Here is a 21,773-nt window from a genome sequence, read left to right as displayed (position 1 = left end):
GTTGGGGTAGGAAGTTCGGACATGATTGCGAGAGGTTTAAAAGCCGAGGAGAAAAGAATGGCGGAAAGTTGAAGAGAAGGGGAAGGGGGGGGGAAGAAGAGAGACAAGCCGTTTTTCCTGGTGTTTTTAAGCAATGCTATTCGCGTTTTCAATAGGGGAGGATACCTGGCAAAGCCACTTCTACTGTAAGAGACAAATGGAGTCCGTTTGACAGCAAGAAGCAAACCGGACAGGTGGGCATTTCCGTTCAAGCAGAGGAATCCAGCCACAGGAACACCTGCCTTGCGCAGAGAAGCGTGGCCCTGTTTGCTTCCACAGAAACCTGGAGTGGGGGGGAGGATTGGGGCTGGGTGGGCTTCCCTTCTCCTTTCCCCTCCCCCCCTTCTGAACCCAAGACCCCAGATGCAGAGTGAGCCCCACCAGCCCCGTCCCTGCAGGCTCCTTTCGGCTCCTTCCGAGCTTTCTGTTTCCTGTCCACGTTACGTGGACAGCCAGCCAGCAATCAGTACAGATATCAGAGGGGGGGAAAAGGTCCACAAACTTTTAATAGACGACACTCCTGCCCCTGCAAGCACTAACGTGGCCTCTCCAGACCGGAAGGTTCCTCGGTGACTGTTTTTCAGAAAGGGGGGGCCCGGGCTTCGACGGGGAGGGGAGGTGGGTGAAGGCCGCTTGGGCCTGCTTTCTCTCTTCTTGCTACTCGCGTGTGTGGTTTGAGTAATCGTACAATTTACATCCGTAGCCAAGAACGCGGCAGGCTCCTTTGCGTGCCCTTCTCTCTCCCAGCGGCTCCGGCGGGGTGGGAGGCTTCAGAAAGTCCATCGGTCATGCAGGTGGCTTGGGCTGCTAAAGGAGTTGCTCGTGGAGGCCTCCGTGTTCGGAGCTTGCTGAGCCGAGTCCTCCCCGTTCAGACTCTTCCGGCACACGGGACAGGTGTCGTGCTGGCGAAGAAGGAAAATGTGTGTGTGTGTGTAGGTGTGTGCGCGAACGACTGGAACCAAAAACCAAACTCCTCCTGGAGGGAGGATGTTCTCTTCTTGTGGCTTCCAGTGGTTCAGATACAGAGCTGCGGTGGCGCAGTGGTTAGAGTGCACTTCTGCTGACGGCCTGCAATTTAGCAGTTCGATCCTGACTAGCTCAAGGTTGACTCAGCCTTCCGTCCTTCCGAGCTGGGTAAAATGAGGACCCAGATTGTTGTGGGGGCAAGAGGCTGACTCGGTAAACTGCTTAGAGAGGGCTGTGAAGCAGGATATAAGTCTAAGTGCTATTGCTATTGTCCTTCCTTTCCTTCCTCCCTCCCTCCCTGTCAGAATGCAAAATTGCAGTCTAACACTGCCCACACTCAGGAGTTCGATCCTGACCGGCTCAAGGTGTTGACTCAGCCTTCCAAGGTCGGTAAAATGAGGACCCAGTTTACTGGGGGCAAGAGGCTGACTCTGTAAACTACTTAGAGAGGGCTGGAAAGCACTGTGAAGTGGGATATAAGTCTAAGGGCTATTGCTATTTTCCTTCCTTCCTTCCTTCCTTCCTTCCTTCCTTCCTTCCTTCCTTCCTTCCTTCCTTCCTTCCTTCCGGGTTAGAACACAGAATTGCAAGCAAACTCTGCCCACAGTCAGGAGTTTGATCCTGACCGGCTTATCCTTCTATCCTTCCAGCCTTCTATCCTTCTAAGGCGGATAAAATGAGGACTCAGATTGTGACTCTATAAACCATTTAGAGTGGGCTGTAGAGCACTATAGAAGTGCTATTGCTACTTGCTGTGGTGGCACCAGAGATTTCCTGCCCCAAAGCCAGGGATGACCCCCCTCCGTACCCCCACCTGCCTGAGCCGAGACTCACCAGTTCCAGCCATGGCACAATGCAGCTGCTATGGAAATAGTGATTGCACGGAAGTTGCCGGACCTGCTCCGCCACAGTGTAGTCTTCTTTGCACACGGGGCACTCCAAACCCGTATCTGCAGGAGAGGGAAACGTCAGTGCCAGCGGCCAGAGGGGGAGGGAGTTACTCCCAGGCTCAGGGGGGAAAAGAAAAAAGAAGAAAACACCGGAAAAGAGAGAGGTTCCTGGTGCCCAGACATTTCAGCGCCAAAAGGATGCCAGCTGCTAAAGAGACGAAAGGGAGGTTGGTGGGAAGTGGAGGGACGAGGTGGCTTTGAGGTTGTAAGTCCCAGGAAAAAGCAGAGAGACAGAAAAGCATCCCAAAAGAAGGGGAAAAAAAGAGATTCAGAAAGGAAAAGGATGAAGAGGTTCAGAAAGGGGATGAGTGCCAAGAGCTTGGACTTGTCACACTTGAGTGATAAAATTTAGCAATCGTCAATTAATCAGGGTATTGGGCGGAGCTGGTTATCCTCAAAGAGACCTAAGCTCCAACTTCCCTTGGAATGCAGCCTTGGAATTGCCCTTAAGACTCTTCCCAAAAAAAGACTGTTGAGAAAGAAGGGAGGAAAGGAAAGGAAAGGAAAGGAAAGGAAAGGAAAGGAAAGGAAAGGAAAGGAAAGGAAAGGAAAGGAAAGGAAAGGAAAGGAAAGGAAAGGAAGGAAGGAAGGAAGGAAGGAAGGAAGGAAGGGGAGGAAGGAGGGAAGGAAGGAAGGAAGGAAGGAAGGAAGGAAGAGAAGGAAGGAAGGAAGGAAGGAAGGAAGGAAAGGGAAGGAAAGAAAAAGAAAGGGAAAAGGGAAGGAAGGGAAGGAAGGAAGGGAAGGAAAGGGAAGGAAAGAAAAAAGAAAGGGAAAAGGGAAAAGGGAAAGGGAAAAGGAAGGAAAGGAAAGGAAAGGAAAGGAAAGGAAAGGAAAGGAAAGGGAAGGGGGAAGGAAGGAAGGAAGGAAGGAAGGAAGAAGGAAGGAAAAAGGAAAGGAAAGGAAAGGGAAAAGGGAAGGGAAGGAAGAAGGAAAGGAAAGGAAAGGAAAGGAAAGGAAAGGAAAGGAAAGGAAAGGAAAGGAAAGGAAAGGAAGGAAAGCAGCCTTGTCAAACTGGTTCCGGAGAAGTCCATCAAAAGTGATGAAAACAGGAACTTACCCACTTGTTCCTGAGTGACGGTCACAGTCGGGAGGGAAGAAATTTTCTCTTTCTCAGCTGGGGGAGGCCCTGTATTTTCCAAGTGTCCCATAAGCTGCAAGAGAGGTGAGAGAGGAGGTGGTGGTTACCCAAGAGAGGTCTTAAAGCTGAGGGGCTGACCGTTGCGAAGTAGGTGGGAAGAACCCTTCTCTACGCCAGAAGAGGGCTGTTGGAGCCCCACTCCCCCCAGCACAGCTGCATGGGAATCAGGCAACCGGTGAAAGGTGTTTTAAAATGCACGCTCCTTCAGAAGGCAGGAGGTCTATGGAGATGCTCAAGCCATCCAGGTCATGGTTGTCCCAAAGGTGTTTTTTTTTTTTCAAGAGGCCACTGGACTTTCTGGTTTTTCTTTGAAGACATTTTGCTCCTCATCCAAGAAGCTTCTTCAGCTCTGACTGGATGGTGGGGAACGGAAGGATTTATACTCCTTGCAGACAAGCTGGTCATTTGCATCCTTTTAGAGAGACATTGAGGCCACTTGGAGGTTTGTCTGTGTCCTCAGGGTCACCTGAGTAGTGCAAATGGGTGTGGAAGGACCCATTTATCTGAGGACACAGATTTATTTGAGGACACAGATACTCCAAGTGGCCTCAACAGCTCTCTGAAAGGATGCAAATGTGTCCCCAGCTGTGTCCTCAGATAAATCTCTCTCCTCAGATAAATGGGTCCTTCCACACCCATTTGCACTACTCGGGTGACCCTGAGGACACAGACAAACCTCCAAGTGGCCTCAACGACTCTTTAAAAGGATGCAAATGACCAGCTTGTGTGCAAGGAGTATCAATCCTTCCATTCCCCACCATCCAGTCAGAGCTGAAGAAGCTTCTTGGATGAGAAGCGAAACATCTTCAAAGAAAAAACAAGTCCAGCTTCCTCTTGAAAAAGCACCTTTGGTTCAGAAGGCAGAAGCTTCCAGATCTTTGGGTCTCAACATTCAGTAGGACTCCAATGTTGCAGCCCATTGCTCAAAATCCTAGGAGGGCCTATGCAGCCGTTCCGGGTCATTATCCAGACAGACTCTCAGCCTAGTTCTGGTTGACCCAACGTCCCCTTGCCGTTGTTCCCAGCAGATCAAAACTGTACAGGTAGTCCTCGACTTACCACAGTCCACTTAGTGACCGTTCAAAGTTACAACAGCACTGAAAGTGACTTACGACCATTTTTCACGCTTACGACCACTGCAGCATCCTCAAGGTCACGTGCTTGGCAACTGACTCATATTTATGGTTGGTTGCAGTGTTCCCAGGGTCACGTGATCCCCTTTTGGGACCTTCTGACAAGCAAAAATCGAAGGAGAAATCAGATTCACTTAACAGTAACTGCATGACCAATTTAAGAGCTCCAAGTGATCCTCTTAACGAATGTGGCAAGAAAAGTCATAAAAAGGGGGCAAAACTCACTTAACGAATGCCTCACTGAAGACAATTATGGGCTGAATTGTGGTCGTAAGTCGAGGACTATTTGTATTTCAGGGGAATTTGACCCATAGCCTTCTTTTTAAGATCTGATCCTAAAAAGCCTGCGGCAACACAGATTGCCTTATAAAGGGCAACGTTAAACCAGAATGGTTTCAGTTAGTTACCAACCTGAGTGGCTTGATTGTCATGTAATAATATTAAGCCCAAATAGATGGGACTGTATATCATACCAAATTAGAAATAAACATTGTGTGCCAGCGTCAAGTGTCAATCAGGCCAACTGTTTCGGTATCTGTATTCACACAATATACTTATCCAGCTCATGAACTAGTCCGTGCGTAGCTTTGTTAAGTGTCTCCTTAACTAGGTGTGTTTTATCTTGTGTGAGTTAAGTGTGTGGATCTCTGTGTGTATGTACTCATGTTGTGTGAATCTAGCCTGCCTGGCTGATCGGGGGCTCCATTTGTTGTGAGTGCGAGTCGGTGTCAGTTGTCAACTCATAAAATATTTCTATGGGTCTTTTTAGAGTTGCCAGCAGAAAGGGAGGGGGAAGCAGTGCGGCAGCTTGCAAACCGAAACTGCATTCCATAAATGTTTTCAGAGATAGTAACTAGGTGACCGAAGTTTCTGCCTTGCAAAATTCTAACTGGAGAGCATGACTGATGACTCTGGGCTATGGATGTGTCCCATTGGAGAATATGAATTAGGATACACCCAGGGGATGAAGGGAAAACATGAAGGGTCAAGGGTGACACTGAATGATGTGTCTCAGAGTCGGCTACACCCAAGCAGTGCTGGCATGTTAACTCCCAATAAATCCTCTTTAAGTTTTGGAAGTTTGGCTCGAGAGTCAAGACTTGAGACGCCTTTTAGCGCTGCTCCAAATGACGCAGGTTCCCTTTTGCAAGGGCCAGCAAGAGAGATGGGCCGGTCGACGGGACGTGGACGAGCAAAGGGAGACTGTGGCATAGGTGCAAAGCCCCAGGTGTCAGGACAGGTGCCCCATAGGTGTGCCTGCCAGAGGAGAAGGGCAGCCTCGCCCGGAGCCCGCTGGCCGGTGCCTTTACCTGGGTCAAGACAGCATCGAGGCCACTCTGGTCCCACGCGTAGTCCCCAAAGCTAGAATGCAGCCTGCCCTGCATGCCTCCCCTGGAGGGAGGGAAAGAAAAGGGAGCTCAGGGAGGGGGGCCCGGGGGAAAGTGCGGCTTTCCCTCCCTCAGCTTACAAGCCCCACACGGTGGACCAGGACTTCCAGCCCTCTTGGCTACCCCCAAGCCGTCATTTTCTGCAACGCCTAGTCGGGAAAAGACACTGAGAGAGGCAGCTCCTGGGTCCCAGGGGAGAGAGGTCAGCTGCAATGGTCAGCACAATTCTCCAAGGACAACTGGGATGCAGGAGATGTGAAATGGGGGAGGCTCTGCCAGTTCAAGGGCAGGCCTGGAGCAGGACCAAAGACCCCGAGATGAAGAGGAGGGGAATTGCCTGGCTGAGATTCGAGCCATCTTCCCTCAACAAGCTCCCAGCCCTCCCTTCCGCTTCTAAGACTACTCGCCATGGCCAACTCGCTGCGGGACAACTCACCGCAGCCAACCCACTGCGGGACAAGAGTCACAGTAATAACGAAAAAACGGTGAGCAGAATCATGAAAGAAAGGCTGCCGAAGGAGGGACAAAATGAAACCGTCATTTAACGACCCCGTAATCCTTTGTGCAGTGTGGAGTTTGGGCAACTGAAGGGAGCTGAGTGATTACTGGCCGGATGTGGAGTTTTGTTCAGCAGATACGCTCCCATTGTGCCCAGAGAGAGAAATATCTGCCTCGACCTCCGGTCGAACTCAGAACCTCCCGACTGTGAGCTGAGAGCTCCACTGCTAGGCCACCCCACCGCCCCAGGGACAAAATGAAACATGAATGACAAAAATTAAAGTATTTTTTTAAAAAATGTTTTAAATAATTGAATGGCTGAACTGTCTCGCAGTGAGTTATCCTGTGGCGAATTGTCCCGTTTTGCAAAGCCAGGCCTGGAGCAGGACCAAAAACCCGGAGATGGAGATGAGATTCAAGCCTCTTCCTTCTTGAAGCTCCCAGCCCTCCCCTTCCCAGGGTCTGAGCCGAGAAGCGGCTTGAAAAGGTCCCCCAATCAGGGTCCCGGAAGAACCCCAATTTCACACAGTCACCCAACGCCTCAACCCAAGCACCGAAGGGCACGTAACTGTCACCCCAAGCAGACGTCACTCACCAGGAGAAAGAGGGAGGCGGCGATCCAGGAACGGCTGAATTTGCAAAGAAGCCAGCGAAGATCTGCTGAATGATTCTGCTCCAAGCATGGTGGCGATTTGTCCGGTGGGAACAACAGAGAAAAGGTCACAGGTAAGAAAGGAGCAGCTGTACTTGCAGAAGTTGCCACCTGGCCGAGAGGAAGCGCACCTGCTAATACCCATGACGACGTTTTCCGGCAGCCGAACAAGTTCACCTTAGGCGAAGCAGGAAGCGTCACCCGTCCCCTTTGGCAAAGGGTGCGACAGTATCGGATGCACAATGAATGCTGAGCTGGCTGTTAGAGCCCAGGTAGGATCATTATGAAAACTACAGGTAGTCCCCGACTTACAACAGTTCATTTAGTGACCGTTCGATCACAACACCACCATTTTTTAAAAAATTTACTCTGACCAGAGAGAATACAGGATGGGACTGGATTCTCCCTTTGACTCCCTGAGAAGAAGCATGTCAGGTAGGACCAACGCCCCTTCTCCACTGAGCCAAAGTGTCAGATCCGTGTATCTGTCATTTCTTCAGTGGCAGAAGGAAAGGGGGGGGGGGCACTGATAAATCTTTTCTTGATGTAACCTGAATATATTTAATCTTATATAGAATTTGTATAACCTACACATGACACAATGGAGGGAGAAAACCCAGATGGCCGGAACCTATCACCTCTGAGAGGCACAGCCAGGAGATGAGAAGACCATACAAATTCCACAGTGAGATGTGTCCTGGGAAACTCTGGAAAAGATCGTTCTAAAAAGGGAGTGGGGGGGAATTAATATGTTGGCTCTTTGTTTCACTAAATACGTATCAAGATAAGAGGAGGGGTTCTAAACTCCCTTATGTATCCCTGTATGCCTGAGGGACCTTAGACGCTGCTTTGAACTCCTACATGAATTCTCTCATCTCAATAAAGGATTCCTTTTGCTACGTTTGGTTCTCAGAAGTTCATTCTTGTTAATTGAATGGGAAAAAGCCTGACACAAAGGGAGAATCCAGGATGGGACATACCAAAGCTGGCTGTTGACTGTCCTGCGGGTGGGAACTGGACTGGTCCGAGGTCCCCACCTCTACATGAACTGCCCTGCATGACTCTCCTTCCAAAGGATGCCTCCGCCGAGGCAAAGGAGTCAATCCTATAATGTCTTATGAATGGGGTCACAGACGACCAGTTGCAGCTCGACAAATGTCTAGAACTGATACCTGCGTTGCCCAGGCTGCAGTGGTCGCCGCACTCCCGGTTGAGTGCGCGGTGATTCTCCTGGGCGCAGGGAGAGCCTGTAACTCATAGGCTTTAGCAATACAGGCTCTGAGCCAGCGACCCACGGTGGAAGGTGCCCCCCTGCAGCCCAAAGGTGACGGCTAAGAGGAGGCGTACAGGGATTCGGTCTTCCTGAAGGAAGAGGTTCGTTCGATGTAAATACGGAGGGCCCTCCTAACGTCCAAGGTGTGCCATTTTCTTTCCAGTGCAAATTAGACTCTGGACAAAAGTCAGGCAAAACCAACCGTTTCCCACAGTTACAACCCCATGCAGCATCCCTGTAATCAGGTGATCAAAATTCAGATTCCTTGGCAACTGGTTCGCATTTATGACGGTTGCGGGGTCCCCTTTTGCGACCGTTTGGCTTGAGTTGAGGGCTGGACGAGAAGACCTCCAAGGTCCCTTCCAGCTCATTCCTTCCAAAACAGACTTTCTGGGAAGCAAAGTCAACGGGGCAAGCCGGATTCACTTAGCAACAGGGCTACTAATTTAACAACTGCCGCAATTCACTTAACGTGGCAAGAAAAGTCGTCGAACGGTTGCAAAATTCACGAATGTTTCGCTTAGTAACAGAAACGTTGGGCTCAATAAACAGCTGTAAGTTGAGGACTACCTGTTCTGGCTTCGAGGCTACCCTTGTTTTCACCTTCACTCAGGGAAATCCCCCACCCCCTTTCTCTGACAAGCTGTCTGTCTCTACTGCACGGAGAGCTTGAACTCGCCCCTTTGTTTCTTACCCTTCAATGGCCGGCGACCGATCTGGCCGTGTGCTGAGGCGGGGCCGATACCTCCGGGCCATGGGCAGTCGCGGGGGTCGGCTTGGTCCCCAAAGGTCCGCGTGGGCTTGGTGGCCTCTCTCGTTCTCCCTGCCATTGTGGTCCAGAGAGCTGCTCAGGAATGGAAAGACCATGGAACGATCCAGCTGGTCCCAGAACTGAGGAAAGGAGATGGAAAGTTCAGGAAAAGAGTCTTAAGAGGCACAAGGAAAACTCTACCCGAGGGAAAAGCAGGATTTTCCCTCCCAGGAACCGATCGCCAGGTTTCCGATGGACGCCCTAATTAATTCATGAACCTCGAGGCACTGTTTCAAAAGAAATCCAATTATTTATTAGAAGCAACCTGTTGGCACTTTTCCTAAGTGCAGTCAGCTCTGCCCAACATAATTTACTGCCCACCTATGACCTGGTTCCCCCCCCCCTCAGAGTGTGTCATAACCAACATAACGTTTCTCCAAGGAAGCACTTTCCCGGGCTGCAGAAAACATCCCTTCCCAGTTGGGCTTGCTAACCTGGGACACAATCTGGAGAAAGGGATGTTTCTGGTCATAGCTCCATCAGATCTCTCCCTCCCCTTCTTATGGCAACTCGGGAACAAGCCAGGAACGCTTTGCAAGTTGACACCAATATTTATACAGGTGATACTCAACTTACAACCGTTTGTTTAATGACCGTCCAAGGTTACGGCGCTGAACAAAGTGACCGATGACCGTTTTTCACACTTACGACCTTTGTAGCATCCCCAGGATCATGGGAACCATATTCAGAGGCTAGGCAACTGGTTCATACTTATGACCGTGGTTGTGTCCCATCCTTTTCCTCAGCTTGGTTGGGTGCCCTGTAGTACACAGCCTGTAGTACACAGCTAGCTAGCGAGTCTGGCAGTGATTCGGTGACCATGGATGGAGCCAGAAGGCTGCCTCCAACTGACCAGGCTTTAGTGGCTCGCTCTTGGCCAAGGAGCTTCCTGACTTTCACCACATTGCAAAAAAAAAAAAGAAAGAAAGAAAAAGGTGTTGAGACTTTGGAAAAAGTACAGAGAAGAGCTACTAAGATGAATAAAGGCCTGGGGACCGAAGCATATGAAGAATGATTGTAGGAATTGGGTTTGGCTGGTCTCGGGAAAAGAAGGACCCGGGGTGACATAATAGCAGTATTCCAATATTTGAAGGGTGCCACAAAGAGTTTTGGTTTTCCCAGTTGCCATGCATGGCTGTGAAAGTTGGACCACAGGGAAGGATGAGTGCCGAAGGATGGAGGCCTTTGAACTCTGGGGCTGGAGGAGAAGAGGAGATCCACCGTGACTGCTCTTTAGAAGGCCGGATCCTGAAGAGGAAACTCAAAGACTTTGGCCACCTCGTGAGAAGGAAGAAGGACTCCCTGGAGAAGAGCCTAAGAGGGCAAAAGAAGAAGAAGGGGACGGCAGAGAAGGAGGGGGCTGAAGGAAGTCACTGATGCAGTCGGCGTGAGCTTCAAGGGACTCCAAGGGATGGTAGAGGACAGGAAGGCCTGGAGGAACGTTGTCCATGGGGACGCGATGGGTCAGACACAACTTTACAACTAACAACAACAAAGAGGAGCTGGTCAACTGATTTCCCAAAGCACCAGAAGGACAAGAAGCAATGGATGGAAACTAACCAAGGAGAGAAGCAACCTGGAATTAAGGAGAAGCTGCCTAACAGTGAGGACCAAACAGGCTGCCACCAGAAGTTGTGGGTAGTTCAACACTGGAGGTTTTTTAAGTGGGCAGCCACTTATCTGGAATAGGATATCGGGTCTCCTGCTTGAGCAGGGGGTTGGACTAGAAGACCTCCGAGGTCCCTTCCAGCTCTATTCTGATTGACCGATCCCGACTCTAAAGCCGGAGGGCCAGAAGAATTCCATAAACAGAAGGAAGATGCAGTCCTGGAGCTCTTCCAAAGCCCAACGGTGTGAGTGGCTACAGCGGCTCAACCAGACTCAAGAGTCAGCTTAAGATGAGCTGGGAGGGCCAGGAGCTGCCCCCCCTCCGCCCTTTTGTGACTAAGCTGACATTAAGCAACACCCCTGAGCCAGTTGAGTTCAAAGGAAAGAGGAGCTCAGGGAAAGCGGCTGGCTTGAGGTCAAGAGTGACAACACACTGAGCCCAAGGGCTAAATTCAGAATCAACAGATGGGAGGTGAGGGAACCAGCTTTTATTTTTAAAAGAACTGCCTACAGATCCAAACATCTGAATTGCTCTGAGCCAAAATTCCTCCAAGACATTGTAGCCTGAAATAATTATTTCAGTCTATTTATTCCAGGGGTGGGTGGGTGTTAAAGGTGACAGAGATTTATTTCAATCGGTGCATATGGTCCATCTGACCAGTAAGATCCTGAGCAACTAACAAGAACTGAAATACAACACAAATGTATGCATTTATATCTATATAAAAGCCAAAGACCACTCAGGCATCATCAAATCATCTCCAGAACCATAAAGCCTACAAACTTGAAATTTGGCACGTAGGTTCCTCTTGGCTTCTAGATGCTCACAAAGAAAGGATTTTTCAAAATGACCATCAGAGCATCAGAATTTTCTGTATTATTATTATTAACATGCTCTGATGCTAAGGTGTTCTACTCCCCCTCCCCACCTGGAAAGAAATCTCTTTCAAATGCCAAACACAAGCAGAGGAGTTTCAGTTTCACAGCACCAAGCAGCTTTAGGACAGGACAGTTGAGCTAAGCCACGCCCAGGCTCCTTGCTGTCTCCTTCTTACTCACACAGCAAATACTCTTTCAGTTTCCAAAGAGCCCTCAACTCTCTCACACACTGACAGGACGCTAACCAGATAAATACCCCATGGATGCTGGTAGGCAGAGGCCAAATTTCCCCCCCTTATTTTCCTCCCCCAAAACTAAGTCCGACCACATAGTTTCGTAGCAAAGCATGGGTATCGAGCTAGTACGGTATATAAATGGACTATCACGAAGTGGCTCCCACCATTCCCCTACAGCTTGGCCTGGATTACAGATAGTCCTTGACTTACAATAGTTCAGTTAGTGACTGTTCAAAGTTACAATGGCACTGAAAAATGTGACTTAGGACCATTTTCCACACTTATGTTGTTTTTGTAGTATCCCCACTGTCACGGGATCAAAATTCAGACGCTTGGCAACTGGTTCCTATTTATGACGGTGTCTCAGGCTCACGTGATCCCCTTGTGTGATCTTTTGACCAGCAAAGTCAATGGGGAAAACCAGATCCGCTTAACAACCGGGTTACTCACTTATCAACTCTGGTGATTCACTTAAGAACTGTGGCAAGGAAGGTCGTAACATGAGGCAAAACCCTCTGAACAAATGTTTCACTTAGCAACAGAAATTTCGGGCTCCATTTTGGGGTTGTAAGTCAAGGACTACCTGTAATCGGTTCCGTGGCTGATTTGGAGCCCAGAGGGAGATGCGCCTCCATCCTTTGACCCACTGGGGTTCACCCCATAATGTGACCTTCTGCCCTCACCTGACCTGGCTGCCGCTGGCACAAACAGCTGGCGGCCACATCAAGAGCCTGGACGCTCAGTGGCCAAAAGCCTTCCAGACCCATCCGAGAGAGATTGTAAAAGATATTTAATGAACAGATTCAGAAGGTGGAATTCAAGGGGACACGGAGGGAGGATCTGCATGAGTCAGAGAAGGCTTCCCACGGCCCCTCCCCAGCCGGTCCAAGATAGCATCGGCCACGCAAGCAATTCCAAAGCACGGCAGGAGGAACATCAAGGACTAATTATAACGTTCAAACCAAAGCGGCTGCGTGAGCTCAGGCCGCCAATTATAATATAATGATCATATATGTGGGGCATAGGCGTAATTTTGTACTCATTTATTTCTTCTGTCGTGGTTATGTAGTGTATATTGAAAGTGGTAACCGTTTGAGAGCCGTATGCAACGAAATTTCGTTTTAAGGTATGCCAATTATTGAACAAAGTGATGTTATTATTCTACATTTTGTTCTCTATTGTATTCTATATTTTACTCTTTATTTTATTCTATCTACCCTGTTTCTCCAACAATACGGCCTCCCCCAATACGAAGTCCCAGCACGTTTTATAGGCATGAAATGAAATTAAGCCCCTTCCCCCAAATTAAGGCCTATATTAAAACATGCGAAATGGTGGGGGATGGTGGGGGGGCTTGCCGTTAGGAAGTACTTTTGTTGCATACCCGGATATGGTGCTGCCTGCGTTGACCCCGATACAAAGTGCCCCACCAACGCCAAGGTCAACATCCAAGCCGTCGCCGCCAGCCCGAAGATGCAAGGGGGGGGAGAATTAAGTCACCCCCCGAAAAGACGGCCTAGCCTTTTTTTCGGGGCTCAAAAAAAAATAAGACCCAGCCTTATTATATGAGAAACACAGTATTTTTTACTCTCCTATTCCATTCAATTCCATTCTCTATTCCATTCTCTATTCTATTCCATTCCATTCTATTTTACATTCTATTCTATATTCTATTCTATTTTACAGTCTATTCTATTCTATTCTATTCTATTCTTTCTATTCTATTTTACAGTCTATTCTATTCTCTTCTGTTCTTTTCTACATTCTATTCTATTTTACAGTCTATTTTGTTCTTTCTATTCTATTCTATTTTACATTCTTTTCTACATTCTCTTCTATATTCTATTCTATTTTACATTCTGTTCTATTTTACATTCTATCCTACATTCTATTCTATTCTCTATTCTATTTTACATTCTATTCTATATTATTCTACATTTTACTCTATTCTATTCTAGATTTTACTCTCTATTCTATTCCAATTCTTTTTAATTCTAATTCTTTCTATTCTATTCTCTACATTTTCTCTTCTCTTCTACATGCCAGCAGCATCTTCCCAACCCTCTAAACCAGGGCTGTCATACTCGTGGCCTGGATATGTCACACGCTGCCCACGCCCATGTCCAGTTTAGCAAAGGGGGAAAAAATCCTGATACGTCACATGAGGACGTGAGTTTGACACCCCTGCTCTAAACCCTGGTGAAGGGATTCGGTTTACTGAGTTAACCCCATCGCCTGGGTTCTCACAACACAGGAAGCCTCTGTTGGGTTTGTGCCACATAGGAAGCCACCGACCAGCCAGCCACCCACCTGGACACCCTGCGGGGGTCTGCAAACTCAGCCTCCAAAGAGAGGGGCAGCCCAGCCTGGAGACAGGCAGCCTCCATCCATGGCCTCACACTACAGCAGAGGCCAGAGGTAAGGTGCTTACCTCCTGGTGAAGCATGGGTCACACCTGGCTGGTTCAGTCGTCCCTGCCAGGCTTGGCCGCAAAGCAGGTGGGAGGGTCAGCGATGTCCCCACTGAGAGGTAGTGGGAGGCAGACTGGCAGCTGAAATGGTCGGGAAAGCTCTGAATAGCTTCCCTCATGCAGCATCTGCCCACTCCTTTGAGTTTGTCTCACACAGCAGCAACGGCACCCATCTAAATATAAAGCGCCTTGCATCCAATGCTATACTTGGTCTGACTGGCAATGCATTTGCAAAAGCCAGGAGTCAGCCCTCTCTTTGCCTGAAGATGCTATTCAAACGCTCGGCTTTTGCTAAAAATCTCCTCTCTATATATGAAAGACAAACACCCCTGAGGCATCATCACAAAATCTCCAGAACCGTAAAGCCTACAAACTTGAAATCTGGCACGTAGGTTCCTCTTGGCTTCTAGGGGCTCACTAAGAAAGGATTTTTCAAAATGACCATCAGAGCATTAATATTTTGTATATTATTATTATTAACACGCTCTGATGCTAAGGAGTTCTACTTCCCTTCCCCACCTGAAAAGAAATCTCTTCCAAATGCAAAACACAAACAGAGGAGAGGAGTTTCAGTTTTAGTTTCACAGCAGCAACCAGCTTTAGTACAGAACAGTTGAGCTAAGCCATGCCCAGGCTCCTTGCTGTCGCCTTGCTCATAGAGCAAATACTCTTTCAGTTTCCAAACAGCCTTCAACTCTCTCTCACACTGATTGGACGCTAGTCAGATGACTACCGATGGATGCTGGTAGGCAGAGGCAGAATCCCCCTCCCCCTTTTATTTTCCTCTCCAAAAACTAGCCCGACCATATAGTTTTGTAGCGAAACATGGGTATAAGAGCTAGTTTTTTAATATCAAAGTTGTCTCTTCCACGTTTTGCAGGGGTGCTGAAAAGTTGGAGAAGCTCTTTGAACGTAGCCTAAGGGATGATCTGTGCCCCACACGAGCACTAAAATTAGATAAATAAAACGAATGAGTCCAAAACATGATACAGGTAGTCCTCGCCTTTACAACCGTTGGTGTAGTGTCCGTTCAAAGTTACAACAGTGCTGTGGCTTAGGACCGATGTTCAGAGTTACGACCTTCGCATGGGATCCCGTGATCGAAATTCAACGGTTGGCCTCTGACTCATACTCATGACGGCTTCTGTCATGCAATCCTGTTTTGCAACCTTCTCACAAAGCAAAGACAATGAGGGAAGCCGGATTCACTTAACAACTGGGTTACTAATCAACTGCAGGAATTCACTGAGCAACCGGCGCGAGAAAGGCTGTAACATGCGGGGAAAACTCACTTAACAACAGAAATTTTGGGCTGAATTGTAGTCGTATGTTGAGTTATGACTTTCAAGTGGAACAATGCTGGACGTTTTACAACACTGGAAGTTTTTAAGAAGAGATTGTCTGAAATGGTGTAGTGTCTCCTGCCTAAGCAGGGGGTTGGACTAGAAGACCTCCAAGGTCCCTTCCAGCTGTTATTCTAAGTCACAAGTTGTGACGGTCATATAGTAGGTCACTATTTACAACCTGTTGTGGAACACTGAGCTCTGTGGCCATTAAGCCAACATACTGTTTGCTATAGGCTGGGTTGTTTTTTTTTTGCTGGGAAACCAGATGTAAACACTGGTTCCTGGCCCAATCACTGTAAACCATGGTCGTGTGATCTGTAAATGTGGGCCCATTCCCAAGCACCCAAAAGCGGAGGGGCATTGTCACCAGAAGGTCAAAACCAGATGTTTTGTTGGGGGGAGGGGGGCTTATTATAACTTTGTGGACGCAGTGGCTAAAGACGCTGAGCTTGTCGATCAGAAAGGTCGGCAGTTCGGTGGTTCGAATCCCTAGCGCCGCGTAATAGAGTGAGCTCCCGTTACTCACCCCAGTTTTCGCCTGAGCAGCCTCACAGACCTCTTTTGAGCTTGCCTCCACTCTGCTCTCCGTGCCATCGGATCGAGTGGGGGAGGCAGCTGTTCCTCATCCGAGGGGATTGGCAGCCACTGCTTGTCAGCAGCCGATCCTCCCCTGTGTCTGTGAAGGCAGGCAGCTCTCCATCCGGGCAACCACCTCCCCAAATGCCCAAGGGGCCTGGGGCAGCATCGTCCTCAACCTGTGGCCTCTGCAAGCATGCCAAGGTAGACATGCCACCCTCGTCATGAAGTCCTGGTTCCAACTCCTCATCCGAACTGGGATCTGATGACAGTCTGGACTTCAACTCCCAGAATTCCCTAGCTATGCTTTCTTTTTCTTTAGCCCTAAACTAAAGAATAAGGGGACGTGGTGGCTAAGACGCTGAGCTTGTCGACCAGGAAGGCCAGGAGTTCGGTGGTTCGAATCCCTAGCGCCGCATCACGGAGGGAGCTCCCGTTCCTTGTCCCAACTTCTGCCAACCTATCAGTTTGAAAGCACGTAAAAAAAAAAATGCAACTAGAAAAATAGAGACTCCTTTGGTGGGAAGGGAACAGTGTTCCTCCGTGTGCCTTCGGCGTTTAGTCCTGCTGGCCACATGACCAGAGAGACCTCTTCCGACAGCTCTGGCTCTTCAGCTTTGTCACGGGGATAAGCAGCGCCCCCTAGAGCTGGGAACGACTAGCACAGATGTGCACGGGAAGCCTTACCAGAACGTTTAACAGTCACTAAGCAACAGGTTATAAGTTGAGCCCGATCTGTACTTGTTCATTGATGTATTGAGGAAAATAACCCAATTCTTTATCTACTTTTCAGCATCACATTGAGGGTTACACTTCCTCAAACAACCCATGGCTTCTTTTCACACCCGTGTCTTTTTCAAACTAGGGATCCCCCCAAAATCTACATCATCAAAAAAGGGCCACACCCCAAACCAGACCCAAGTAGTTTTTTTCGGGGGTGGGGGGTGGAAAGGGAAGGACCCCTCCCCGATACAGCTGTAGAAAAAAAAAACAGAAGAAAAAAAAAAGAAAGAAAAAAACCCAGGAAAACTCACCTCTGCAAATGGGGTGGAAGGACTTTCATCATTGCCGCTGCTGTTGCCTTCTAAAAAACTAGAGCAAGAAAGAAACAGGTTGTGGGAGAATGCCAGGGCTTAAAGAAGAGGGATTCCCAACCTTGGCAACTTTTAAGATATGTGGACGCCAACTCTCAAAAATTCTCATCTTCCTGGTCACCAACTTACCAGGAAGAGAACTAATGGGGTCTAGGATACCTCGCCAAGGCCAACTTGCTGCAGGACAAGAATTAGACTAATATCAAAGAAATACTGTGTTTCTCCAAAAATAAGACCCTGATTTATAAAAAAAAAAATTGCCACTGATAAAAGGCACCAGGTCTTATTTTCGAAGGATGTCCTCCACTGACTAACCTCACTTGCACGCGTCGCCCCTGGCCTCCTTTTCACTGTCAGAGGCCTTCAGGAACTTCTTGTTCTGAGGCTGACAAGGCTTTCCTGAAGGCTTCTGTAGCCAATAATGGAGATCTGGATCGATCCAGAGCTCTGTTATCAGATACAGAGGCCTTCTGCAGCTTTGCTGGCTGCAGAAGAAATGGGCCAGAGAGGCAGGTGTCGGGGTGTGCGAAGCCTGGCTACAACTGTCCAAAGTTTAGTAGTAGGGCAGCTCCACACCCCCATCCTCACCCTAGCTTAATTTTTACCCAGGCACTCTGGAGTGGGCGGGATCCTAAGTAGGGCTTCTTTTGGGGGCTAGGGCTTATATTAGGCGCATGTGTAAAAAATCAAGCTAGGACTTACTTTCAGGGTAGGTCGTATTTTCGGGGAAACGGGGTAGTCGTATAGAATCATGAAAGAAACGATGCCAAAGGAGGGACAGAATGAAAGGTGAATGACAAAAATTAAAATAATGCTTTAATTATTTTAAATAATTCAATGGAATTGTTGAATTGTCCCCATAGTGAGTTGTCCCATTCCCAGCTAATAGGAGGTCTCTCTCCCAACCCAAAAGCAAGCTTTCTCGCAGAAGAGCCGTATGAGGCAAGAGGAACTGCAGAAGCCCGAGTTTGGGTCTTTCTCTTTAAGACAGGATTCCAACAATCGCCCTAATTAAATCATGATTCTCGAGCCAAACTTCAGCCAACTTCAAAGGATTTATTAGAGGTGATATACTGGCACCCTAACCCTGTATGAAGCCAACTCTGGCATATATAATTTACAGTCATCTGTGACCCTGTTTTCCCCCTCCCCCCAGGGTGTCTCATAAACCAGATTCTCCAATTGAGCACCTTCATGGGCTGAGTGTCATCAATCACATTCTCCAATTAAATATATTCCGGGCAAAAACTCTGGTATTTTAGCTACAATCTTTTAAAGATAAGAGTTGGAATGTACTTTCTCTTCCAAACTGCTGCACTGCTTTTCCAGATTTCCTTCCTCCTTCCCCCATCTCCCTTTTTTATGGCAACTACTAAAACAGGCAAAAGAAAGTTTTATGAGTTGACATGAGACCCCAACAGGATGTTTTGTCCTGCACTGAAACACGCAGCAGAAGCACCAAGCAGAGCTCAGAAAGTGGCTTTTGGGGATGCTACGGAAAAAGGGGGAAACAAGTGGCCACAAGAGGGTTTTTCTCCTGGGCAGGATAGTTTTCTAAAAAAGCTTTCTGAACAATCCTAAAAGTGCTTTTTCAAGAGGCAACCGGAGTTCATTTAGTGACTGTTGAAAGTTACAGCGGCACTGAAAAAAGCAACTTATGATCATTTTTCAGACTTACAACCCTTGCAGCATCTCCATAGTCATGTGATCAAAATTCAGACACTTGGCAACTAGTTCGTATTTATGACAATTGCAGCGTCCCGGGGTCACCTGATCTGCTTTTACGACCTCATTACAAGCAAAGTCAATGGGGAAGCCAAGTCTTACTAACTGAGCAACTGCAATGATTCACTTATCCACCGTGGCATGAACAGTCTTAAAACGAGGCAGAATTCACTTAGCGTTTCCCTTAGCAACATTAAATTGCTGAGCTCAAATGTGTCCATAAAGCCATAAGCCGAGGACTACCCTGCTACCCTTTCAACTCCCAGAATTCCACATATTTTAAAGAAGCTGAGGTTAAGAAACACCCTTCCAAAGGAGAGAAGAGGATATATAAACAGACATGCTGTTGTTGCTGGTCAGGAAATGGAAGATTACCTGGAATCATCTGTTACTTCTTCAATGAAGCCGGATTCACATCGGGGACATGTGTATTCCTGCCAAGAAAGGAAGAAAAAACAAACGGGGCCATAAGATTTCAGCCAATAATAACCATGTGTCATCCATCCCACTTAGTTTTAATTGGCAAAGAAAGACTCCTGGTTCATTTTCTTCCCCAAGACTATCCTTTACAGAGGACAAAACAAGTACAGTTTAGAGCAAGGCCGAATCTGTCAGCTTGGCCTGAAAAAGATGCAATTAATAGGCACAGCAATAGCATTTAGCCTTATATACTGCTTCACAGTGCATAGCAGTAGAATAGGAGAATTAAATATAGAATAGAAAATATAGAATTGTATAAAATAATAGATTAGAATAGAATATAGAATAAAATATAGAACGGAATGGAATAGAATGGAATGGCATAGCATAGCATAGCATAGAACAGAACAGAAGGAAGGGAACGGAATAGAATAGAAAATAGGAATAGAATAATATAGAATGTAAAATAATAGAATAGTAGAAGAATAGAATAGAATAAAATAGAAAAGAATAGCAATAGCCCTTAGACTTATATACTGCTTCACAGTGCCTTTCCAGCCCTCTCTATGCTGTTTACAAAGTCAGCATCTTGTTAGATGCTTAGATCCGGGTCCTCATTTTATCAACCTTGGAAGGATGGAAGGTTGAGTCAACATTGAGGGGGTCAGGATTTAACTACTGGCAGTGGGCAGAGTTAGCCTGCAATATTGCATTCTAAGCGGAACAAAGGAAGGAAGGAAGGAAGGAGGGAAGGAAGGAAGGAAGGAAGGAAGGACGGACACTTAGACATATCCCGCTTCACAGTGTCTCTAAGCGGGTTACAGAGTCAGCCTCTTGACTCCAATAATCAAGGTCCTAATTTTACCGACTTCAGAAAGATGGAAGGCTGAGTCTGGCTTGAGCTGGTTAGGATTGAACAGCTGGCAATGGACGGAGTCAGCCTGCAATCCTGCATTCTAACCATTGGGAAGGAAGGAAGGAAGGAAGGAAGGAAGGAAGGAAGCAAGCAAGCAAGCAATAGCACTTATATACCCTTCACAGTGCTTTTAAAGCCCTCTCTAAGCAGTTTAGAGTTGGCCTCTTGCCCCCAACAATTGGGGTCCTCATTTTACTGACCTCGGAAGGATGGAAATTGTGGTATGCCCATGGTCACATGATCAAAATTCAGATGCTCAGCAACTGATTCCTATCTATGACGGTCGCAGTGTCCCTGGAGTCATGTGGTCCCCTTTTGTGACCTTCTGACCAACAAAGTCAACGGGAGAAGCCCGATTCACTTAATGACAATGTGATTAGTAACTGCAGTGATTTCACTTCAACAAATGCAGCAAGACAAATTGCCAAGATGGGGCAAAACTCAATTAACAAATGTCTCCCTTAGCAACCTAAATTCTGGGCTCAAATGTGGTTGTTAAGTCGAGGACTAGCTGTTACCTTTGCAGGATTTGCAAAATATTGTCCAATATCTACTTTGTGGTCTGGTCTGGTGGCTTCCAAGTAACCAGCTATTATGTTAGCAAATTGCTTGAACTAGGTCATCAGATTAAACCGGCATACACCTTATCTGCTTGGGCCCTGGGAATGACTTGTTCTCTACCATCTCGGAATGTGGGACAGGGAATAATCCCATGTACTACAGACAGGCAGATTCCAATTAAATGTTTTTTTTTTTAAATCCTGCCTAATGGGGAGAATTCTAAGGACCAAGTATGTCTTTCCAAGCACAGACAACATCCCCATTTCTCAAGCGTGGAAATTTTAAGCTTCCTGGGGAATTCTGGGAGTTGAAGTCCACACATCTTTAAAAGTTTCCAAGGTTGAGAAATACTGGATAAGACAATAAATAAATGGGGTGTTTTTAAATTAAGAGTCTTGCATGGAGTAGGGCTGCACTCTCAGCCTTCCATGTTTTTACTGTTCTGCACACCAGAACAACTGGACACAAGGACAGTTTTTCCCCGAATGCCATCCCTCTGCTAAACAACTAATTCCCACAACATTGTCAATTTATTTACTAAGACTGTATTACTATTATTCCACTCATCCTTCCTAGCATCTATCTCTTCCCACTTAAGACGATAACTGTGTTGCTTGTATCTTTAGAGTTTATATTGTTTTATTTGCTTCCTAGTATGATTTGATTGCTTAGAAGAACAGAATAGAATTCTTTTATTGGCCAAGTGTGATTGGACACACAATTTGTCTTGGTGCAAATGCTCTCTGTATACATAAAAGATACATTCGTTGAGAGTCAAGAATCATAAGGTACAACACTTAATAATAGTCATAGGGTACAATACAATATTAGTAACCTATGACTATCACTGTGTTGTATCTTAGAATTAGAAGAACTTTATTGTCTGTGGATGCACCCCAGCAACTGTTCACAATAAAATAAAACCAAAGCACTTAAAAATAAAGATAAGATAGAGTACCCACGTCTCCATTTGCAATTTGAGAGTACAATATCTACGAATATACACAAAATATACATCCAATTCCTTGTGTGTCCAATCACATTTGGCCAATAAAGAATTCTACTCTAATTCCATATCATTTCAGACAAATGGC

At 47.1% G+C, this 21,773-nt stretch overlaps 1 protein-coding gene and 1 long non-coding RNA gene across 2 annotated transcripts in view; one reads left to right on the top strand and one right to left on the bottom strand.

Moving 5' to 3' along the window:
* Window positions 1–111: 111 nt before the first annotated feature.
* RNF115 (ring finger protein 115) overlaps window positions 112–21,773 on the bottom strand; it is a 23,879-nt gene continuing 2,217 nt past the window's right edge. The window contains exons 2-9 of the mRNA XM_026721808.2: window positions 19,158–19,216; window positions 16,998–17,055; window positions 8,732–8,928; window positions 6,708–6,782; window positions 5,537–5,618; window positions 3,013–3,106; window positions 1,840–1,955; window positions 112–941 (exon numbers count right to left, since the gene is read on the bottom strand). Coding sequence (XP_026577593.1) covers window positions 810–941; window positions 1,840–1,955; window positions 3,013–3,106; window positions 5,537–5,618; window positions 6,708–6,782; window positions 8,732–8,928; window positions 16,998–17,055; window positions 19,158–19,216 — 813 coding nt within the window. The 3' untranslated portion in view covers window positions 112–809. The remainder of the gene's footprint in view (window positions 942–1,839; window positions 1,956–3,012; window positions 3,107–5,536; window positions 5,619–6,707; window positions 6,783–8,731; window positions 8,929–16,997; window positions 17,056–19,157; window positions 19,217–21,773) is intronic.
* On the top strand, window positions 12,488–15,675 carry LOC148124545 (uncharacterized). The gene is made up of 3 exons (XR_015739668.1): window positions 12,488–12,697; window positions 13,621–13,989; window positions 14,922–15,675. It is a non-coding gene; the product is annotated as an uncharacterized LOC148124545 (long non-coding RNA).

Source organism: Pseudonaja textilis, chromosome 16 (assembly GCF_049901715.1).
Source record: "Pseudonaja textilis isolate UNSWEBS1 chromosome 16, rPseTex1.2, whole genome shotgun sequence".
Lineage (NCBI taxonomy): Eukaryota > Metazoa > Chordata > Lepidosauria > Squamata > Elapidae > Pseudonaja > Pseudonaja textilis.
This window is presented reverse-complemented; position numbering and strand designations above follow the sequence as displayed.